This window comes from Sphaeramia orbicularis, chromosome 13, assembly GCF_902148855.1.
Source record: "Sphaeramia orbicularis chromosome 13, fSphaOr1.1, whole genome shotgun sequence".
NCBI classification, from domain to species: domain Eukaryota; kingdom Metazoa; phylum Chordata; class Actinopteri; order Kurtiformes; family Apogonidae; genus Sphaeramia; species Sphaeramia orbicularis.
In genome coordinates this window covers 8,183,793-8,204,342 of record NC_043969.1, presented here as the reverse complement: position 1 = coordinate 8,204,342, position 20,550 = coordinate 8,183,793, and the positions used below count along the sequence as shown (strand labels likewise).

The 20,550-nt window shown below is 39.1% G+C and overlaps 2 protein-coding genes across 3 annotated transcripts in view; both read left to right on the top strand.

Moving 5' to 3' along the window:
• Nucleotides 1–7,757, top strand: part of acsl3a (acyl-CoA synthetase long chain family member 3a) — a 42,491-nt gene extending 34,734 nt beyond the window's left edge. Inside the window, exons 11-15 of one of the 2 annotated variants that reach the window (XM_030152928.1) lie at nt 393–467; nt 3,329–3,520; nt 3,885–3,999; nt 5,882–6,039; nt 6,139–7,757. In XM_030152928.1, coding sequence (XP_030008788.1) covers nt 393–467; nt 3,329–3,520; nt 3,885–3,999; nt 5,882–6,039; nt 6,139–6,296 — 698 coding nt within the window. In that variant the 3' untranslated portion in view covers nt 6,297–7,757. The remainder of the gene's footprint in view (nt 1–392; nt 468–3,328; nt 3,521–3,884; nt 4,000–5,881; nt 6,040–6,138) is intronic. The other variant, XM_030152929.1, reaches the window with a different exon arrangement.
• A 907-nt stretch (nt 7,758–8,664) lies between these two features.
• Nucleotides 8,665–10,739, top strand: kcne4 (potassium voltage-gated channel, Isk-related family, member 4). Its single transcript, XM_030152333.1, has 2 exons — nt 8,665–8,724; nt 9,222–10,739. The coding sequence occupies exon 2, from the start codon at nt 9,259–9,261 to the stop codon at nt 9,781–9,783; it is 525 nt and encodes a 174-aa protein (XP_030008193.1). The 5' UTR covers nt 8,665–8,724; nt 9,222–9,258; the 3' UTR covers nt 9,784–10,739.
• Nucleotides 10,740–20,550: the final 9,811 nt, after the last annotated feature.

Sequence of the window (20,550 nt, the reverse complement as noted above, 5' to 3'; positions counted from 1 at the left end):
ATACAGAGATTCCTAAAATCACAATCCTCAAAAGATCCAGGTTTCCAGATGTCTTTTTTAAACAGAGAAGATTGGATAATTGATTCATAAGACGTAAAAGAATGCAGTGCATATCTGTGGTGATGTGATTCTGAACTACGCTGCTGAGTGCCAGTGTGTTACTTCGATACTGGATAAACTCCCGCTCTTTCCCAGGCACAATAAACCAACAGATCCTTCTGCTGCCTGCCACTCTCAACTGCTGTCATTTGAGTCAGGAAAACACTGTTTTGTAGCTGTTCCTTTGGGATGGGGTTTCCATGGTGAGGGAGCAAGTCAGGTCGTGTTGCTATGATAAAAAATGTCCTGTCTTGATGCTAATGTCTTTCTTGTTAATGTGTTGTGTTTTGCAGTGTGGGATTACAGCACTGGGAGAGTGGGAGGACCACTGGTTTGCTGTGAGATCAAGCTCAAAGACTGGATGGAGGGTGAGCGGAATCAGACACACACAGACACGCACGCACAGATGTCATGACCAAACAAGAGTGTTTCACTGAGTCATGAGGCCAAATGTCAGAACTTATTACTTACATTAGATGTCATCTCATGAGGAGAGCACTAGACTTAGTGTACTTTTACTTTTTATTGTTTTATCTTCTGTCAGTCTTTCATGTTTGGTTTTGAGTTTCACTTTAATTTTCAGTTGGATCTTCAGAATTTGACTACTTTTAGTTTGGTTTTTACCAAGTTGCAGTGTTAGTTTTAGTTTTATTATAAGCAAAGCATTGATTCATAGAAGCTACAAAAATAGGGTGAAAGAACCATTATGTAAAGTGGAAAAACAAATACAATGCAAATCGAGAGGGATTGTGCTTCATTTCAGTTGCTTTGTTCAGTGTGGGATTTTTTTTTTTACTTTTGTCTCAGTTAACAAAATATCACTGATTGTAACTGCATTAACCTAGAAACCTCACACATGAAGAGTCCATCCACTATTTAGTTCAACTTTCCAGATTAGTGACAACATCAGTAATAAATAAGACATTTCTACAGCTATTTCATAACCTTGTAAGGAAAACAAACCACTTTTCTCTCCAGTCCTCTACAACTTTGTCCTCCCCATCTTTTTACGTAACCATTCATAACTCATTTCTATTACAGTCTGTTAAATCTTGATATTTATTACTTGCTTGGCTTGCAGAGCCGAAGTAGAATCCAATGTAAACATGAAGTCTGGGTTTTATCTCTACAAAAATAGTTTTGTGGAATGAGACAGTACACATAAAAGAAAAGTGGGAAAAAGAGGCGGGAAGAACGTTATTGGAGGAGAAATGGGACTATATCAATGAGCAACAATGGAAAACAACATGTTCCCTATCATGGTTGGCAAAACATTATAAGATATTTTGTTACACCACCACAGAAATCTCATGATACAAAATACTGTAGACTATGTGGTGAAAATAAAGCCAATCATTTTCATCTATTTTGGGATTGCTCTTATATTGGGCCTTATTGGCAGGCTTTGAAGAAAAGCATGAAGAAAATTTTCAAAATCCAATTTCCATTTCCATTTGTATCCATATACTTTGAAAAAGAGAACCAGGGTATAACAAATTCACGGGATAAATATTTATTCCGAATATTGTAGGTAGGCAGGTAAAAAAGCCATCACTAGGAAGGGGCTATAAAAGGATGCGCCAAAAATGGAGGACTGGATAGAGTTTATAGGTGACATCTATAGGATGGAGAAGTTGACTCTCTCTGTCAGACTTGATTCAGACAAATTCACCAATTATTGGAAAAACTGGGTTGATTTTGTAACACACTCAAGTGCAATCATACAAATACCTTGGGACGATAATTGATGAAAAACTGAGTTTTAATGAAAACTGTAGATCTGTGTGTAAAAAGGGCTATCAGCGCCTTCACTGCCTTAGGAAACTGGCACACTTCCACATTGACCGAACCATTTTAACTTTGTTTTATCATCCTTTTATTGAGTCTGTTTTATCTTTTTGTCTGGTGGCGTGGTTCGGTCAGACCTCAGTTGCAGAGAGAAACTCACTAAATCAAATAGTGAGATGGTCCAGTCGCCTGATTGGTGAGTCCCAGTCTTGTCCCACCTCCCTGTACACTAAACAGGTGCAGAGGATGGCTTCGTCAGTTCTTAACAATGACTCCCATCCTTTACGAGGTGAATTTCAGCTCCTTTCCTCTGGACGGAGGTTCTTAGTCCCAAGGTACAGGACACAGCGTTATAAAAATAGCTTTGTTCCTGTCGCCGTCACTGAGCTCAATAAGAAATAGTGACATTGCACTTTACTAACTTATTTAGTTATTTATTCCATTTCTTTGCTCTATTTATTATTATTGTGACTTCAAATTTTTAAATTCTTTAATTTTATGTTCTTATCCTGGTTTTTATCCCAGATTGTTTTTATTTTATCTTTTCTGGTTTTTATTGTGTTTTATTGCATCTTGTTTTTATTTATTTGATCTTATTTATTTTATTCTTTTACTTATCCATGCTGCTATACAGATGAATGGTGGAACACTGAGCACTTTTTGTCCTGTCTGTAGGCGTGATAAGTGCCTGTCTTGCATGTTCAATGTATGTGTTGTTGTAATGCCAAGGCAATCACCTAGACAGCAAAACAAATCTACCTACGGGTATAAATAAAGTAACCTTGACCATGACCTACTCAAATCAAATCAAATTTTATTTATATAGCGCCAAATCATAACAAAAGTTATCTCATGACACTTTATATCTAGAGTTGGTCAAAACCAGACTCTAAGCCAATTTACAGGAACCCAACAGAATCCCTTAGGAACAAACACTTGTGACAGGTGACAGTGGCGAGGAAAAACTTCCCTTTAACAGGCAGAAACCTCGAGCAGACCCAGACTCCTGGAGGATGGCTGTCTTAAGAGCTGATTTTAATTGATAATAGTAACGTGCATATAGACCCTTGGTTCACGCTACACACTTTAAATATTCGGTGTTAATCTTATTCAGGGGAACAGGGTTTCTGGAAGGAAAGAATTGAATGGGCAAAATATTTGATATTTCCTATCAACTCTATTTTAGGTTACTGTGTATATTTTTGCTTTTTCTGTCATTGTTCCCCTGTATAAGTATGTTTTTGTTTTTTGTTTGTTTTTCTTTACATATATAGAAGTTATACACATGATGTAAAATGCTGATAAGATAATGCTGCCTGAAAATAATAAAAAGATAATCACAAAAAAAAATAGTTTTGTAGCGCGGCACAGAGACTCTGAAGTTGTGTAAATGTTGCTTGATGTAGTTTTAATTTTGAACCTGTGTTCAACTCATTTTCAGGTGGTTACCGCAGTATAGATAGGCCCCACCCTCGAGGAGAAATTCTCATTGGTGGACCCAACGTAACCATGGGATATTATAAAAACGACCCCAAAAAGCAAGAGGACTTTTTCGTAGATGAAAACAACCAGCGGTGGTTCTGCACAGGTGACATTGGAGAGTTCCATGAAGACGGGTGCCTGAAGATCATTGGTGAGAAAAGTTGCAGTCGATGGGTTTTTAGATGCTACTACATTAGAAACACAAATCATCGACACTGTGCCCAATATTCTTGGATTTCTTCCAGACAAACCTCCCTGCTCTACTTTCATCCATCAGTCTGGCAGGAACCTTTTAACAAGCCACATTTTACCTCACTTCCCAGAATAATTCCACAGTTCAGTTTACTTCCCTCATTCAGACCCTCCGGCTTCTCTTTTATCTCAATAACACTGGTCACGTATAGGTTCAGTTTAGTGGAAAATCTGCACCTCCTCCAGGCTTCCTGTGTTTTTCTGAAGATACTGTTTATACACTTACCATTGCGTACAAACAGCTGACTTTCCTGTGTGTCCAGATCGTAAGAAAGACTTGGTGAAGCTGCAGGCGGGAGAGTACGTGTCTCTGGGAAAGGTGGAGGCTGTACTGAAGAACTGCTCACTCATTGACAACATCTGTGTCTATGCTAACAGGTTTGTGTCAGCTCACATTAACATGTAAAAGGAGTTGTGTAGGCTGTGTCAAAAATAACTCACTACTTTGCCTTTTTTGTAGTGTAGCCCAAAACATTTTCTCTACTTGAGAACTCTAAATTACCTGAGTGGTTTTACTACACTACAATCATTCCCAGGGCCAAGAAAGGGCATTCAATGTCAGACAATCAAGATGAAATCCCTCTAAATGTACTGGATCTACACAGCCTTAAATGCAGACCTAAACAAATCTGAATCATAAAATGTTCAGCTGAAGCTTGAAAATAAAGAAAATTGTTTGTTTACATTTTGTTGTTATTCTTCTAGACCAAATGTGCATCATTTGTCATCTGTTTACTCCAGACTGATATTTTTGTCTCTTTCTAACCAGAAATGGTTCTTGAGACAGAATAGGTTACAGCAGTGGTTCCCAACCTTTTTAAGCTTGTGACCCCATTTTAACATCACAAATTTCTGGCGACCCCAGACATTCAAAACAGAGACTTTTTTTTTTTTTGGCTAAAATTAATTACTTTTTTTATCATGTAATAGTTTGCTATACTATGTTGCAAATAAATGTTAATTTTAGATGGCATTTAGTCTATACAATGCATATTATTATGGACGGAGGCAGAAAAGCCAGGTGTAGATGACTGCACAAAGTGACTATTTTATTTTTCTTGGTCAAGATATGTACAGTCAGTCCAGCTTGTATTTACAAAGCTGACAATTAATACTGAACAAACAATAACTCAAACTATGAATTATGAAAGAGCTGCAGCATCTGAAACCGATCACAGTGAACATTTGACAGATAAACAGTACCACAGTGCTTCAGTTTCAGCTTCACAGTTTGTCTTTTATGTATTAGGATTGTCTCTCTCAACTCACCATTTATTTAAGTTTTCTGGGGTTTTTTGTTTATTTTATCAATTACTAGAAATTTCAGGCAACCCCATTTGAATTCCAGGCAACCCCACACACACAAGACACACACACACACACACACACAAGTTTGCTAAGGTATGTTTGTATTACATCCTACCAACAATCTCACAATGCGATGCATCACAATTTACATGTATGTAATTAGCGTTCAATTCCAGAGCTGGTATTTACTAATAGAGGGAACCAGCCCCAAGAATAAATGCTTTCCATAGCTGATATCTTGTATGTAAATTCATCTTACATACTCCGCATCTCTCAGAAATCATATCTATTTAGTAACAATAAAGACACTACAAACACTTGAAAATGCCAAATTACTTGTTACCTCCGCTAGGAGGTGTTGTGATCACTTTGCTTTGTGTGCGTGTTTGTTTGTTTGTTTGTTTGTTTGTTTGTTTGTTTGTTTGTTAGCAAGATAACTCAAAAAGTTATGGATGGATTTTCATGAAATTTTCAGGAAATGTTGATATTGGCACAAGGAAGAAATGATTAAATTTTGGTGGTGGGAGGGGGCAGATCTGTCTTGGCAGAGGTCTGCGTTCTCTGAGTGCTTTTTCTTGAATTTTATTGTTTTGAACATGGAACATTGTGCCTACCATGTCGACAGATTTTGAAGGAGTTTCTTGTGACACTGTCAACACTACAGGCAGCACTTCACAGTGTACAACTTTTAAACATTATTTGACTCACTGTTTTCCTCTGCATATTTTCATTCCATGTCCTTATAAGGTTTAATATCTCACATGGTGAAGACCTGATAAATGGATTCTTTCCATATTTTTTAGCACATGCATGCACGTATTTGTGCTCCATCACCTTATTTGGCTCAGACTTCAGTTCCTAGGATACACACAAAGACAAGTGTCACTTAATAACTGTCCTCTGTTTTTCTTTCCCTTCGATATCCTGCTCTTTGTCTCCTCCCGCTCGGCAGCGATGAGATATATGTGATTGGCTTTGTGGTGCCCAATCAGAAGCATTTACTGGCTCTGGCTGAACGGTATGGGGTCCGAGGTTCATGGGAGGAGCTATGCAACAGCAAGACTATGGAGGAGCTGGTCCTTAAGATGCTCACTGAGGCTGCTCTAGCAGGTGAGAACCGCTTTGGAAGTGAAAAGAAGCAGCCAGGCATTCTTATGTACATTCCCAGATGTCATGTGCCTTTTTTCTGCTTATTATCTTGCACTGCAGCACAACTAGAGCGCTTTGAGATCCCTCGTAAGATCCGCCTAAGTCCGGAGCCGTGGACTCCGGAGACAGGATTAGTGACTGACGCGTTCAAGCTCAAACGCAAGGAACTGAAAACACATTACCAGGATGACATTGAGAGGATGTATGGTGGAAAATAACAAGGACCAACACTGCAGCATTGTTTATTCTCTAAGTACAGACCAACCTTTGACTCATTGTACCTCCTTATTCCTCCTCCTACATCTTCAGCCCCAACACTCAACACTCCACAGAATTCAAAGACAGAAGGAGCAGTAGAATCTGTTTACTATGCACATATTAACCAGCCCCTTTTACTTGAATCTGTACAGTAGATCGATCTTGCACAACTTTTAACAGAGCCAGGAAAAGTGCTTAAAACATGGCGTGTGAACTAAAACACTGCTGCCTTTTCCCTCATTTTTCCGTCCTGGTGTGTGATGTTTTTGTGGGGTTCATTATTGTTTCAGATGTGAGTTATGAAACAGGCTGTGTGTTATAGATGATGTGGTCTGTTGAACTCTGAATGCCACAGCAGAAGTTCAGGCCAGTTGCACAGGTTTGTTGCCTGTTTGCTTTATAATCACCCATTACACATTCTAGATCAGGTATGTTATAGGAACAGTTTGATTTTATAGTATTAATATTTTAAAAACCATCTCCCAATCTTGACTGCCCTTTTAATTTTTTTCTTCTCATTTCTGTTCTACTTTTCTGCCTTTTCTGCAGGTCAGGAGATGGCTAGCTCTGGCTCTTTTTTATCTCCTCACATGTTTTCAGTTCTGTAAATGGTTTATTTTACTTCCCACCCACCGTCAACAGTTTGACGCGCACACCCATGGGGCGTCTCTCACATCAGCACATTTTGATAATAAAAGCACAAAGTTATTTGAGGGCAAATGTGAACAGGTGTTTAAAACTGCTGAAGTCATGATTGATAAAAGATATTATACAACAGTGAAGCTGTTATTCTTTATTTTTAATGAACTGACCAAAATTGCACATACATAACAATTTTCCTACAACAATGGAGTGTACTTTTATATGTGCTATACAGATCACGGTGCACAAGAATGCACATTTACTTGATTGTGTTACAAATGAAATTACTGTGTAATTACTGTCACATTTGATAAATCATAGTGCAATATGAAAATATATCATTTTTGTCCAAATAAGACTTTTGATTACAGATAGCAGTTTCAAAATTAACATATTTCCAAGTGCTACATCTTTATGTGGTGAGCATTTATTCTGCTGGATGCTTGACCAGCTTAAAGCCGTGTTGCATATTTCTTTGTGATCCACAAAACTGTGATTAAGTATGCTATTTTTCATGTCCCTACACAGCACAAACTCCATCTCATCATCCCTCATAATGACACCTGAAGCCTTTGTGATTCTGTTTCACCGCTGTTTGAGTTTATTTGGATTTGTCTCCCTGAGCACACACAGCAGCAGAGAAATCTAATGTATAGTCTTTATTTAAGCTCTCTGTCTGTTTGGAGAGCCTGCCTTGTAACATAAGTGCATCCTATTTATTTGTAACTTGCCTTTGGAAAAGTACTCAAATTAAGTAAATAAAAATTGTGTTTGGTCTATGTGTCTTTGTCATTCATTTGTACATATTAGGAACAGTAATTATTTCATTTTGGCATTTCATTAGGTGTAAAATTGATGTGACCTGATGTCAGATCATATTTATTAGATCTGAAGCAGAGGAGCCGAATGAAATTAGCCTTCTCTGGTTTAATAGTAGTGATGACTGGCCCTCACCAAACAATTAAATGTGAGTTTAGAAAGGCATGAGTTCAGTCAAAGTAATAAAGGTTATAAGTGATTTGGAGAAGGGAAAATGAGCTACTCCAAGAGTTACAAAAATTAATCATGAGGACTCAAAGTATAATAAAGATCTGAAATTAAACATTAATATGCAGTGTATTACCTTTAACGTGTAGTATGCAAACACCCAAATAAAATGCCATCCACTGTTCCTGTCTGAAGGCTTGTATTATTCACTACATACACACTGGACGGATCCTAGTCATACAGGGTTTGAATATTATTGAGCCAAGGATTGCAAAAAATTAATTGCAAGAAAAAAAAATCCCTTAAAACATGATAAAAATACAGCCCCTCCATAAAGCAACCTTTCATGCATCTGCTGTGATCAGTTTTGACTTTACTGAAATGTTTGCTTGAACTTTGATTACTGTTTGTAATTGTGTTTTTCATTAAAAAAAAAAAAAAAAAAATATGGGAAAAGTTTATGGAAAAAAGTTTGTGGTGAAGGTAGGGGCCTCAAGTTTTCATTTGCAGCAAAGCATAACAAAAATAAGCAGACTGCTGCAGAGAAAGTTTGTTCGTCTTATGTTCTTTGAACATATCTTCTCCTCAGGCCGTCCTCAGGAACAGGACTCATCTTACGCTCAGTCCACATCACGTGACTCATGACACTCCTGAGCCCCAATATAAATATCTTCAACCATTTAGTGGTGCTGCCAAACTCCAGAAGAGTCATACGAACTCACATCTCAAGCGTCACATGAGACTTAGCTCTTCAGCCTGGTGAGTTTATAATTAATGAAACTAGAAGGCAAAAAGTGTTTATCTTTCACCCTTTTGAACTTAATATTTACCCTCTATTTTTAAAGAATATTTCTAAAGTAAAAAAAAAACAAAAACAAACCTACACTGTATTTATTTTATTACTTTTCTGTAATCTGAAGACGTGATTTTAACTGCATGTGGATTTAATGCTTTTACAAACTACCTAACATCTTATCTGGAATAATAATGACTTTAACAAATGAGATTTGACAGTTTGTCCAACCTAAATAATTTTGTTTTAAATTTCAACCTGTAAGCATACATAACGAAATGTTCAAAATGACAATATTATAGAGGAAGTCTGTTTTTGGACTTAGTAATCTAAAACGTTTAAACATGGTGAAATAAATTACACAGCAGTTTTGTTTATAGTAAACTTTTACGTTGTGCGTAAAAAGTGCGTAAAACGTGCGTAAGTTGGAGAAGTCTTCATGTATCTCCTTTATCTTTTACAGCGCAAGTTTAACGTCCTTGGTATAAGTTGCACTAAAAATGGAGCACCTGGAAAATTCTACAGCATCTACAGAGAGCGCCGCAAACTCCCAGGTGGACAAAAGCGACGGGAGCGCATACCCTTACATATTAATAGTGATGTCTTTCTACGGAGTTTTCCTCTGTGGCATAATGCTGGGCTACTTCCGCTCCAAAAGAAGGGAGAAGAGGAGAGTAAACATCTTTACGCGCCTGGTGCACGAGGAGGAGGAACGGGAGTGGGGTGCACTGCCCAGAAAACACAGCCTCACCCTCCCCACTGCTGTTCCAGGGCTGCGCTCGGTGCAGATGTCCCTGCCATTCTGCGGAAACCACGGGAACCAGTTCGGACACCTCCAGTACGAGGGCGCGTTCCCTTCACCTCTGGCATGCGCGTTGTGCACGGAGCAGAGCAGCATTAGCTCCCTGTGCTCCTCCGCGGACACGCGCTTTGCTATTGAGGAGGAGTCGGACAGCGGGACGGCGGACGGGTCAGAGGAGAACCACAAGGGAAGCTCCGAAAACAGCGGGGACGACTCGGGCTGACCTGTGCCCAAAGCAAACTGTGTTACATCCCACGCCCCAGAAAAGGAGAACTGTCCCCCACAGAAGATAGCAGAGGGGCTCTCAGGTGTCCGAACATTACAGAACCCTTTAAGAATCGGTCTGCAGTCACCTCCTTAAACTTTGCCAAAAGTTCATCTATTACACTGTGCATCCATGAAGGACTGTGGAAATGATAAGAGGTCAGAGCCTTAGCCTGTGGGTCAAAAGACTGACCACTGGCCACTAATAGTATTTGTAGGTTTTTGGAATTATTTTAATTCTTTTGTGTGATCTTAAGTCTCCACTGTTAATGGCATTAAAAAAAGGTTCAACTCCAACAGACTCACACTTTAGGCCTCATGGCCCCACATGAAAACACTGTAGTGTTGTATTTTTGTCATTTTCATTTGAATTCGTCTGGTCTTGAGTGTGACACATATGACTACTTTGTTTTTTGGATAAAACTACCCAGTAAATTGTGCAAACAGTGAACTGAACTATACACAAATGAAACCAGGTGATCAGATATAAATCTTCAGATTTGCTTTTTAATACTGTCATATATCTGTGCCTATGCTTCATTCTGTGGTGACCCCTCCCTGCTGGAGCCCCCTCCTCCTCTGACGCCACCCTGAGAACTATTCACTGGTTTGGGCTGATGACTCACGCTGCAGGGGCCTGAGAGAAAGACTGCTGGCTTTGCCATGTGACTGAACTTGACTCGCTCTTGCCACATGGTCTTGAGTATTAAATTGTACCTGGAACTCACTTGAAAGATTGTTTAGATTTCTCTGACTGTGTCTGAAACATGTTTGTTGTAGCTTATTTGGTCAAATGATCAATGTAGGTTTACTTGCTGAATGCAATGCACTGTATATACTGTTTGTGTTTTTCACTCTGTAAGGTTTAATTTAAGATGGAATCTGTAGTGTTTCAGAATAAATAAATGCTTGTGGAATTAACCAAACCCTTTTACCTCATTTTTTTGTGCTCTGATTTTTCACCAATGGAGGGCAGTCTTGTAGTGGATATGGACGGGGAGCTGCTGACAAATAAGGAGGATGAAAGGAGGATGGATGAAAGAGAGACTCTATTATCATGATATTTTTAGAGATAGCCTACATTAGATCATTAGAATAATGCAGATCACAGCAGTGCTTTGTGACTCCTTTATTTAGGACATATCCTCAGTTAAACCTTTCTCTATCTCTTTATTTTTTCAACCTTTGACATGGCAGAAAATGTCCCAATTATCCCAATTACACTTCTGTGCTTAAAACTGGCAACTCATAACATTTTGGTAGCAATTAAGAGGCTTGGAACTAAAAGAACGTGCTCTTCCCTCCTCAGTGCACAAACTGATACATCAATTTATATTCAGTCACTGCTAATATCTTGTTGGCATGTTGGATGAAGGCCAGATAAAACATCCCTGGAGGATACCGAGTCCATTTAAAGACCCATCAGACTGGATTATCACATGTTGAATGGCACAGACGACCGGTGGACAACAAGAGTAATTTAATGATCTAGTCAGCCACTGAGGCATTTCTCTCCTCTTTCAATGAACTGTTTCCTTGTTTGAAGATAAAAAACAGAGAAGGACGCTAAGAGGCAGCTTCAGGTGTTCTGTTCCTTTTGTGTTTTCTCTGTGCTGCGTCACTCAACCCCACCTCACACACACAAACACATGCTATCAGCAGCACTGCAGGCGCACAGTCTCACAACTCACTGCAATGACAGCTCGCTACACCAGCGTAAGCAATAATAATGGCCAGAGGGAACGCAAAGATAGATTATGTGACATACATGTAGGTACTGATTGTGTAATTGCCCTGATGGGTCCAAAGGAGTCTGAAAGGGACTGGGTTGATTTATTCATTAATTTTTTTCTTCCACTGAGGCATTTTCAGTCCCATTGTAAATACTCAGAGCATCATTAACATCAGCCACCAGGGAATCAACAGCTTTGTCAAAAAGTACTTATTCATGCTTCTTTACTCCCTATCCTTATTTAACTCTGCTCAGTCGGTGAGCACTGGCTGTCAGGTAATGTAGAATCAGAATTCACATTGAGCTTAAGAGATGAGTTTAAGAAGGATTTGACTCTTATCCCTGGAATTTAGTCATTTAGCTGATACTAAAGAAGCTTTTGAATACCTGCTCAAAACGTAGCCTTGATTCTTAAATGCTTTCAAGAAAATAAGTAAGTGATCCTTGAATAAATAAACTATGTAAGCCTTTATAGTTTACTCATAGAAATACTCTGAAATTCAAAACTTCAGCCTTAGTGTGTTAGTGGAGGACGTAACAAGACTTTATTACTTTTGTGAAATCTTTCAAATTTTTTTTTATTGTCATGGAGAAAATCAAGGTCATTGAAGTTACCGTACTGGGTTACTTGCCTGCAAGTGGTGAAAGAAAAAAACACATCCAAGAAGTATATATAAAAAAAATACAAGAAAAACACATGCATTGTGAAAGGAACAAAAGGGGTGTTGGTATATTTACTGAACAAACGGCAGTTAAATGTATAAAAAGAAGATGTACTTCTGTTGTTGGAGTTAAATTATGGAATGACATGAAAATACATTTAAAGATGAGTATTTCATTAATGATTTTCAAAACAATGGTTGGTAAAGATATTTTCAAGGGATACAAACAAGAATGATTACCTCCGCCAAGGAGGTTATGTTTTGGTGGCGTTGGTTTGTCTGTCTGTCTGTCCATGTGCAAGATAACTCAAAAAGTTATGGACAGATTTGGATGAAAATTTCAGGAAATGTTGATACTGGCACAAGGAACAAATGATTAAATTTTGGTGGTGATCAGGGTGTGTGTGTGTGTGTGTGTGGGGGGGGGGGGGGCACTGGGACTGAAAATGGGGCGGCCATGGCTCAGATGGTAGAGTGGGTCGTCCAATAACCGAAGGGTTGGTGGTTCGAATCCCGCTCTGTCCATGTGCTGTTGTGTCCCTGGGCAAGACACTTCACCCCCCTTGCCTCCAGTGCTCCTACTCACACTGGTGTATGAATGTGTGTGAATGTTCAGTGGTGGTCGGAGGGGCCATAGGTGCAGGTTGTCAGCCACGCTTCCATCAGTCTGCCCCAGCGCAGATGTGGCTACAGATGTAGTTTATCACCACCAGAGGGAGAGTGTGAGAGTGAGTGAATAATGGATCCTCTGTACGCGCTTTGAGTATGCGTACATAGAAAAGCGCTATATAAATCTAATCCATTATTATTATTATTATTATTATTATTATTATTATTATTATTATTATTATTATTATTATTATTATTATTATTATCACTGATCTGCCTTGGCGGGGGTCTGTGCTCTCCGAGTGCTTTTCTAGTTTTTGATGTATTGATTGGTTACATATTGATGTATTGATTGATTACATATTGACTGGTATCCTAAAACTGATTTTGTTTTGAATGTATGTGAGGCGTATATAAGCATTTAGCTTCTGCCTATGCCTGTTCAGTCTCAACAGAATTCACATAGGGTTGACTTAAAATCAACCTCACCGATTGTATGTTTTGTATTATGGAAGATGAATAAACTTAAAACGTAACCTTAAATATGTATTTTAGAACATCTGAGCATCACTTTAGAACATTAGACCAACAATAGTCCTGATCCAGACGCCTGTCCACGTCCACATGATCCCTTTGAGCATCATTCCTTACATTAGTACCATTACTTCATGGTACCTAACAAAGCAGGTACACTCACTGTTCATGCAGAGGTGGACCTTACAGACCCTGTAGACCACACTGGACCTGAGATTACTGACTCACTGTCCTCACTGGAAGTGGTGATGTCACTGTCTTGTAATGTATGTAGGAATTACCAAAAATAGTCACTTGCCCGACGAAGGGTTAAAACATTCAAAAATCACCTAAAAGTGCTAGAATGAAGACTTCTGATGTTTTGTCAAAAATGTCATTGTATTGTGTTGCAGAGATAAAGAGCCATGGGCCGACATGCCACTGTGAATGTACCACTAGAGGGACTAGTGAGTTACTCTGTTGGTCTCCATTGATGTTGAAAACTAATGCCAAGGTCACATTGAAGACAAGAAATGATAAGATACAACTTTAAGAGACAAAGTTACAAAGTGATAAAAAATTAGAGATACTGTTGTTTTCATCACTGGACACCGCTCTGAATGAAAAGAATGGAATTTGATGCTGAAATGACATTTGTTTGTTGAGTCATGGTTCAGACTAAACTGTGACAGTCGTGGCCTTGTTTGGATGATTCCAAATAGATCTTTAGTGCAGCTATTGACAATGCAAACCATTCAGAAAACAGAGGTGATGTGCTGGATTTACTGTGCTTTCAGAGCTATGCTAACATAGCTATAATGTACACAATCAGTTGATGCAGCACGTGAAGATTATAAGACACTGTTATTTTGACTGACAGAGTTTTTGTTTGCTGGGTGTAAAGACTGAGAAAACGATGAGCTTCAGATAAGTTATTATAAGTTATAATAATAATAATAATAATAATAATAATAATAATAATAATAATAATAATAATTATTATTATTATTATTATTATTATTATTATTATTATTATTATTATTAATTCATCTGGGTTTTGTTAGCTATGGGTGTGTTCAATACACAACTTCTGCCTGCTATTGATATTCTGGAATATCTACGTACAGTATAACTCTGTTGTGGTAAATATATTGGATGCTGCAGTCTTAAAATCTGAAAAAAAAGTTGACATTGCCTTTTTCTCTCGTTTCAAGGCCAGTAGGGAGGTTGAATGGGTTAAATACTTACATATCAGAGCAAGAAATCAAATTCTTAATCCATCATTAGGTTAACATTAGTGTTTTCCTTGTTACCATTGCTTTTACCGTTCAAGAATCATTAAAGGTATTTTTAGTTGCAAAGATGATTTTGAACAGAAATGTTTAGGGACTATAAACTTTTTTAACCACAGAGTCTGCAACGGTCCAAAAGCCAGTAAACATTCAAATTGCATTTTTTCAACAGGAACCTGGGCCCACATTAGCAACAAGAAAGCACTCGGAGAGCGCAGACCTCCACCAAGACAGATCTGTGCCCCCCCCCGATCACCACCAAAATTTAATCATTTCTTCCTTGTGCCAGTATCAACATTTCCTGAAAATTTTGTGAAAATCTGTGCATAACTTTTTGAGTTATCTTGCTAACAAACAAACAACAAACACGTACACAAACACACAAAGCAAAGTGATCACAATACAATTATCAAGCACCTATCAATGTCTTGCTCTGTATGGTCATATCCTACGACTGCTAGTCCATCAACTATCGGTTTTCCATCAATCATCAATTACTGCTTGTTGGTACCAAGTATAGAAGCTATTGTACCCAAATGAAGGTGCTATCACCTTATAAAGGCTGTAGATACTGACAAAGGTAGACAAAAAGTAAGACAATTCATGCACAACAATTTCAAGTAACATTAGATTTATAGTGACTCATAAGAGGACAATATGCTACTAATACATGCTGAATGTTTGTAAAACTAGTTAACAGTGACTATATGTCCTTTAAATCATGTGTTACTTTAAATGCTATATTTGTACTCTTGTCCATAGAGATAATGTGTCTCTTTGTCTCTGTCTTCTTATCTTCCGGGCAGGTTGCCACAGATTTAGACTTGTTGAGGCATTCTTAATTTTATTTCCCCTGCAACATAAACACCCCACTGAATTATTCATGTACAACAAACACGCACATTGACATCGCTGAGAATTCTTCTATTATCAACATGGAACGATGCACTGTTCTCTCCTCCAAAAGCATGCACGTTGTCCTCATTCTGGCTGTGTGTGAGGAAGGATGGGGAGAAAGAGCGAGTCATGTTAAGCAGAGTCAGAATAAGGAGCAGATGTGGTGCACTCACACTGTAAAACAGGATGTTTGTCATTACTTCCCCCTGTGGGAGTCAATATGGTGGGGCCTTTGTCTTGCCTTGGGTCTCACACATATACAACATTAATGACTGTGGAAATGAGTCACTTTGAAACCAAAGTCTCTTTCCCCACTTTCATTTCACATACCCCATCCTTCTTTCTTTTTATTAAGTGAATATTTATCACAGAAAGTGAGATTGCGAAAGAGAGAAAGAGGGATTGCGTCACATATTGTCAAGTAACAGGTGTGTGATAAGGTGTTTAACTCATTTTTCTTTCTCTTTAGTTTCAGGTAACAGTCCTGGTTCTCAATAAAAATATTTTATCCCACTCAGCAAGTAATTAAGTAATTAGTATGGCAAACACTAAAAGTAGTATTAGTATGACTTGATCTGTGTTTGAGAATGTTCAAATTACCCAGGTATAGTCTACAAAGACACCGGTTATAAGCATTTAACTAATAAAGAACAAAGTGAACGACAATATGCAGGTATCATGCAATTATAGATGTCATTATATCTAACTCACTAATGACTGGATGCAGAACTTTTTTTTAACTTGATAGAAATAAGACTGAAATAATTGTGTTAGGACACAGGATGTAAAACTAAGGCCCAATCCCAATTCACCCCTTGGCCCTGTGATAGGTTGTAGTAACATTATGTGCCTTATAAAGGATTGCAGCGATTCAGTCTATTACAAGATTAAGATGTAAAAACAGTAAAATAGCTAAAATGTTTGCAATAAATATTAATTCATATTCATTCACATAAGTCTTAAAACAATAAAGCAAGTAAGTAAAGTAAAGTAAATTTTATTTATAGAGCACTTTTCACAGACAGAGTCACAAAGTGCTTTATCAATTCAAATCAGAATCAAATTAAGTTTACAGAGACCCAACAGAATCCTTCAGGAGCAAACACTTGTGATTGGTGACAGTGGCGAGGAAAAACTTCCCTTTAACGGGCAGAAACCTCGAGCAGACCCAGACTCCTGAAGGATGGCTGTCTGCCTTGACCAGTTGGGGTTAAAGAGAGAGAGAGAGAGTAAAGGAGGAGAAAAGAGAGAGCGATAGAGATATAGAGAGACTGGGGGGGGGGGGGGGGGGGGGGGGGGTGCGGGGGATGACACATGGAGTACGTTATGATGAATACATAGAGTGTAATCCAGGGGTGTCCAAACTTTTTTTAAAGAGGGCCAGATCTGATAATGTGGAGATTGCCAGGGGCCAGTGGTCCCTTCGGATGTTTTTAAAACAGTAAAAATTACATATAAAAGCACTGTTCTACAACAATTTTATTTTCATTGTCACAATATCATTTTTTTTAAAATGGCAATGTAACCAAATCTAAGCCACTCAGGTGTGAACAAGTTTAAAAAAAAAAAAAAAAAAAAGACATTTCTGCCTTCCTTTCACACTGGAGTCAGATAACATAGAACAAACTGTGTGGAGTATCTTAAACTTCCAAGAAGTTGATAAAAATCTTAACCCCACATTCATTTTAAACATGACTTATATGAGTAATCATTACTCATATATTACTCAGTAATGCAAAGTCTGTTAACATTTAAGATGAAAACCTATGACTCTTACTCTTGTCTTTCACAAAATCATTCAGAAAGTAATATTTTGTGTCACATCTACAAGTACATAACACCAGCAGTTATAGGCAACTAACCTGGCAACTTGGTAGCCTGCCCTGGTGGTGAATTCATTTAACTCCCAGGTTCACATGAAGAGTCACTGTTGAGTTTAAAGCAGCTTCAATTTGCTTCACTTTTTCGGAACGCTCACTCCCTGCTAGCTTGTCGTATGCGTTAGCATGTTTTGTCTGCTAGTGTCTCTTTACATTGAATTCCTTAAACAAGGCAACAGTCTCTTGACAAATTAGGCAAACACAATCGCCTCGATTTTCAGGGAAAAAAAATTGTAATTCTAATCTCTCTTGGAAGTGGCAGCCCTCACTGCCAACTTTCATTTTTTTATTTACAGGCGCCATGGTTACAAATTATCGTAAAGGGTTCACGGTAAGGTCACAGAGCCAGATAGAGTTAGAGTGGTGCTGCCACCATGAGGTGAAAGGAGAAACTGCATTTTGAACCTTTTACGATTCATGGACTCGGTTTAACAGTCCAAGCGGGCCATAAATAATACATTATAAAACCGAAGCTGTGGGCCGTATAAAATCTGACCGCGGGCCGTAATTGGCCCCCGGGCCGGACTTTGGACATGCCTGGTGTAATCAGTCTGTGGTGGTCCTGGGTCAGGTGGGAGACTAAAAAGCCTTTTTGAACAGGAAGGTTTTGAGGTGTTTCTTAAAGCTCTCTACAGAGTCCATGGACCGTAGGTGTAGAGGCAGGTCATTCCATAGACGTGGTGCCACAGCCTTAAAAGACCTGTCACCGCGTGTGCTAAAACAGGTCCGTGGAACCATCAGCAGGTGCTGTCCTGAAGACCTCAAGCTACGAGTCGAGCTGTAGGGCTGGATCAGGGAAGCAATGTATGCAGGGGCCTGGCCATGTAGGGCCCGGAAAGTTAGCACAAGAATTTTGAAATGAAGACGATATAGAACAGGGAGCCAGTGGAGAGATTTAAGGATGGGAGTGATGTGGGTTCTCCTCTTTGTGCGGGTCAGGAGCCTGGCAGCAGAGTTCTGGACAAACTGTAGACGGGCCAGCTCCTAGGAAGCTGGTAGGAATATAGTTAAAATGTTCATGTTATAATAATATCTTTGCCATTTCAGATAAGGTAATCTGATCCATTTAGCATGCCTGAAACGATCTGGGGTTGATTAGTTGTGTCTTTATTCACCTCTAGAGGGCTCGCGCCATTTCTTCTCATTGCATTAAAGTGCACACTGAGGAAAAGCAACGCAAAATCACTCGTGTGATTATATCTCCCCTGTTTTCAGGTAATTGTGGTCAACTGTGATTATAATGTGAAATGTACTTTACTGAAGCATAAAACTGTTTGTTTGTTGCAGTTTTTGCAATGCTAAGATACGTTTTATTGTTGTGAACTGTAACTGAACGTTATCATACAATGTGTCGCGAGTGCACGCCGCCATCTTATGTCCATACACGTTTGTGGCGCTAATATATGAGGCTAAAGCTACACAACTTTTTATGTTGTATTATGTAAACGTAATTTTATTTGTTGTATGTCACTGTTGGCATTGCATTAAAGTGCACACTGAGGAAAAGCAACGCTAAATCACTTGTGTGATTATATCTCCCCTGTTTTCAGGGGTGCAACAGCCCTCCCCCTTACCCCTACCCCTCCATTTTGCATGTTCACGTGAAGGGGTAAAGGGTGTCCTGATTCTTGATGAGTCAGAGGGGAAGGGCTAAGGGGGAGGACTGTTTGGCCCTCAAAATGGAGATTTTTTAGGACTACGCTACAAATGGAGCGGTATGAAAAATTTCCCATAATTCTGTTCGAATCATCAGCAAGATGGAGGTAAACACAGCTAAAAAAGTGAAGCAGTGCAACAAAAGAAACACATAAATGTATGTGTTTTCTTTGTTTATGTTTATGTTTGTGCATTTGGCAGATGCTTTTTTCCAAAGCGACTTACAGGGGAAAACCAATCAAATCACTCAGTCAATCAAATTTTATTTATATAGCGCCATATCACAAAAAAGTTACCTCATGACACTTTATATATAGAGTTGGTCAAAACCAGACTCTAAACCAATTTACAGAAACCCAACAGAATCCTCCAGGAGCAAACACTTGTGACTGGTGACAGTGGCGAGGAAAAACTTCCCTTTAACAGCAGAAACCTGGAGCAGACCCAGACTCCTGGAGGATGGCCGTCTGCCTTGACCAGTTGGGGTTAAAGAGAGAGGGTAAAGAAAGAGAAAAAGAGAGAGCAATAGAGAAAGAGACTGGGAGAGAGGGGGAGAAGGGGGGAGTAGGGGGAGATACATGGAGGCAGTTGAGGATAAGTGAGTGGTGATGATGAGGGCATGTAAGTGGCAGGACCACCGCAGCAGGTCCAGAGATAATCCTGGAAGATTGTAAATAACTTAATTATTTGATTGTCCGTTTAATGCTGTTTCAGTGTGTTATAGATCGCATTTCTGCGATTTGCGGTTAATACACACAAAAAGATGCCCAAAACCCATGCAACAGATATGGTTACAGCTGCTGACAGCATGGTGAGTTCTTTCGCAAACCAAGTTGTCCATCTGTTTATAGTGGTATTGATGACTGCTGATGACGTAACAGGTCTCGAAGGGTTGTCCCATACCCCTACCCCTTGCGACTCCATTTCAAGGGGTAGTGCCATGTGCTAGGGCCAAGGGGTAGGGGTACGGGGGAGGGCCAAGGGGTGAATTGGGATTGGGCCTTGATCCTTTGCTCAAGACATAATACATGGCATTATCAAGGTTTTAGCCACATCAAATGAGTACACTACTTCCATCTAAAAATGTTCCAGGAATTAGAAGAATGATGTCTAAAGCCCTGTTCATGCAGGACAAGTTTTAACCGCGGACTTCCAGTGAAGTAGGATTTAACCCCCTCCTAATGTCTGCATTTGATTCATTTTCTCGGGATAACTGAAGTCTCTCTTTTCTTCAAACTGACTGACGTTGTTCGCCGGTCGTGGTGTCAAGGACAGGGTCACCACTTACAGATAACTGCTGAAAGAAAAGTATTCCTTCCTGTGTTCTGTCATGCATGTCATCCATCTCATCATCGATTGAGAGATCACTTTTCTGAAGGATTTAACTTTGGTCTTTCATGCTATTTCATGACATGGGGCACCTAGAACACATTTAAAACTATGATTCATCATCTTCAGCCAGCCTCCATTGACCAGGAAACAGGT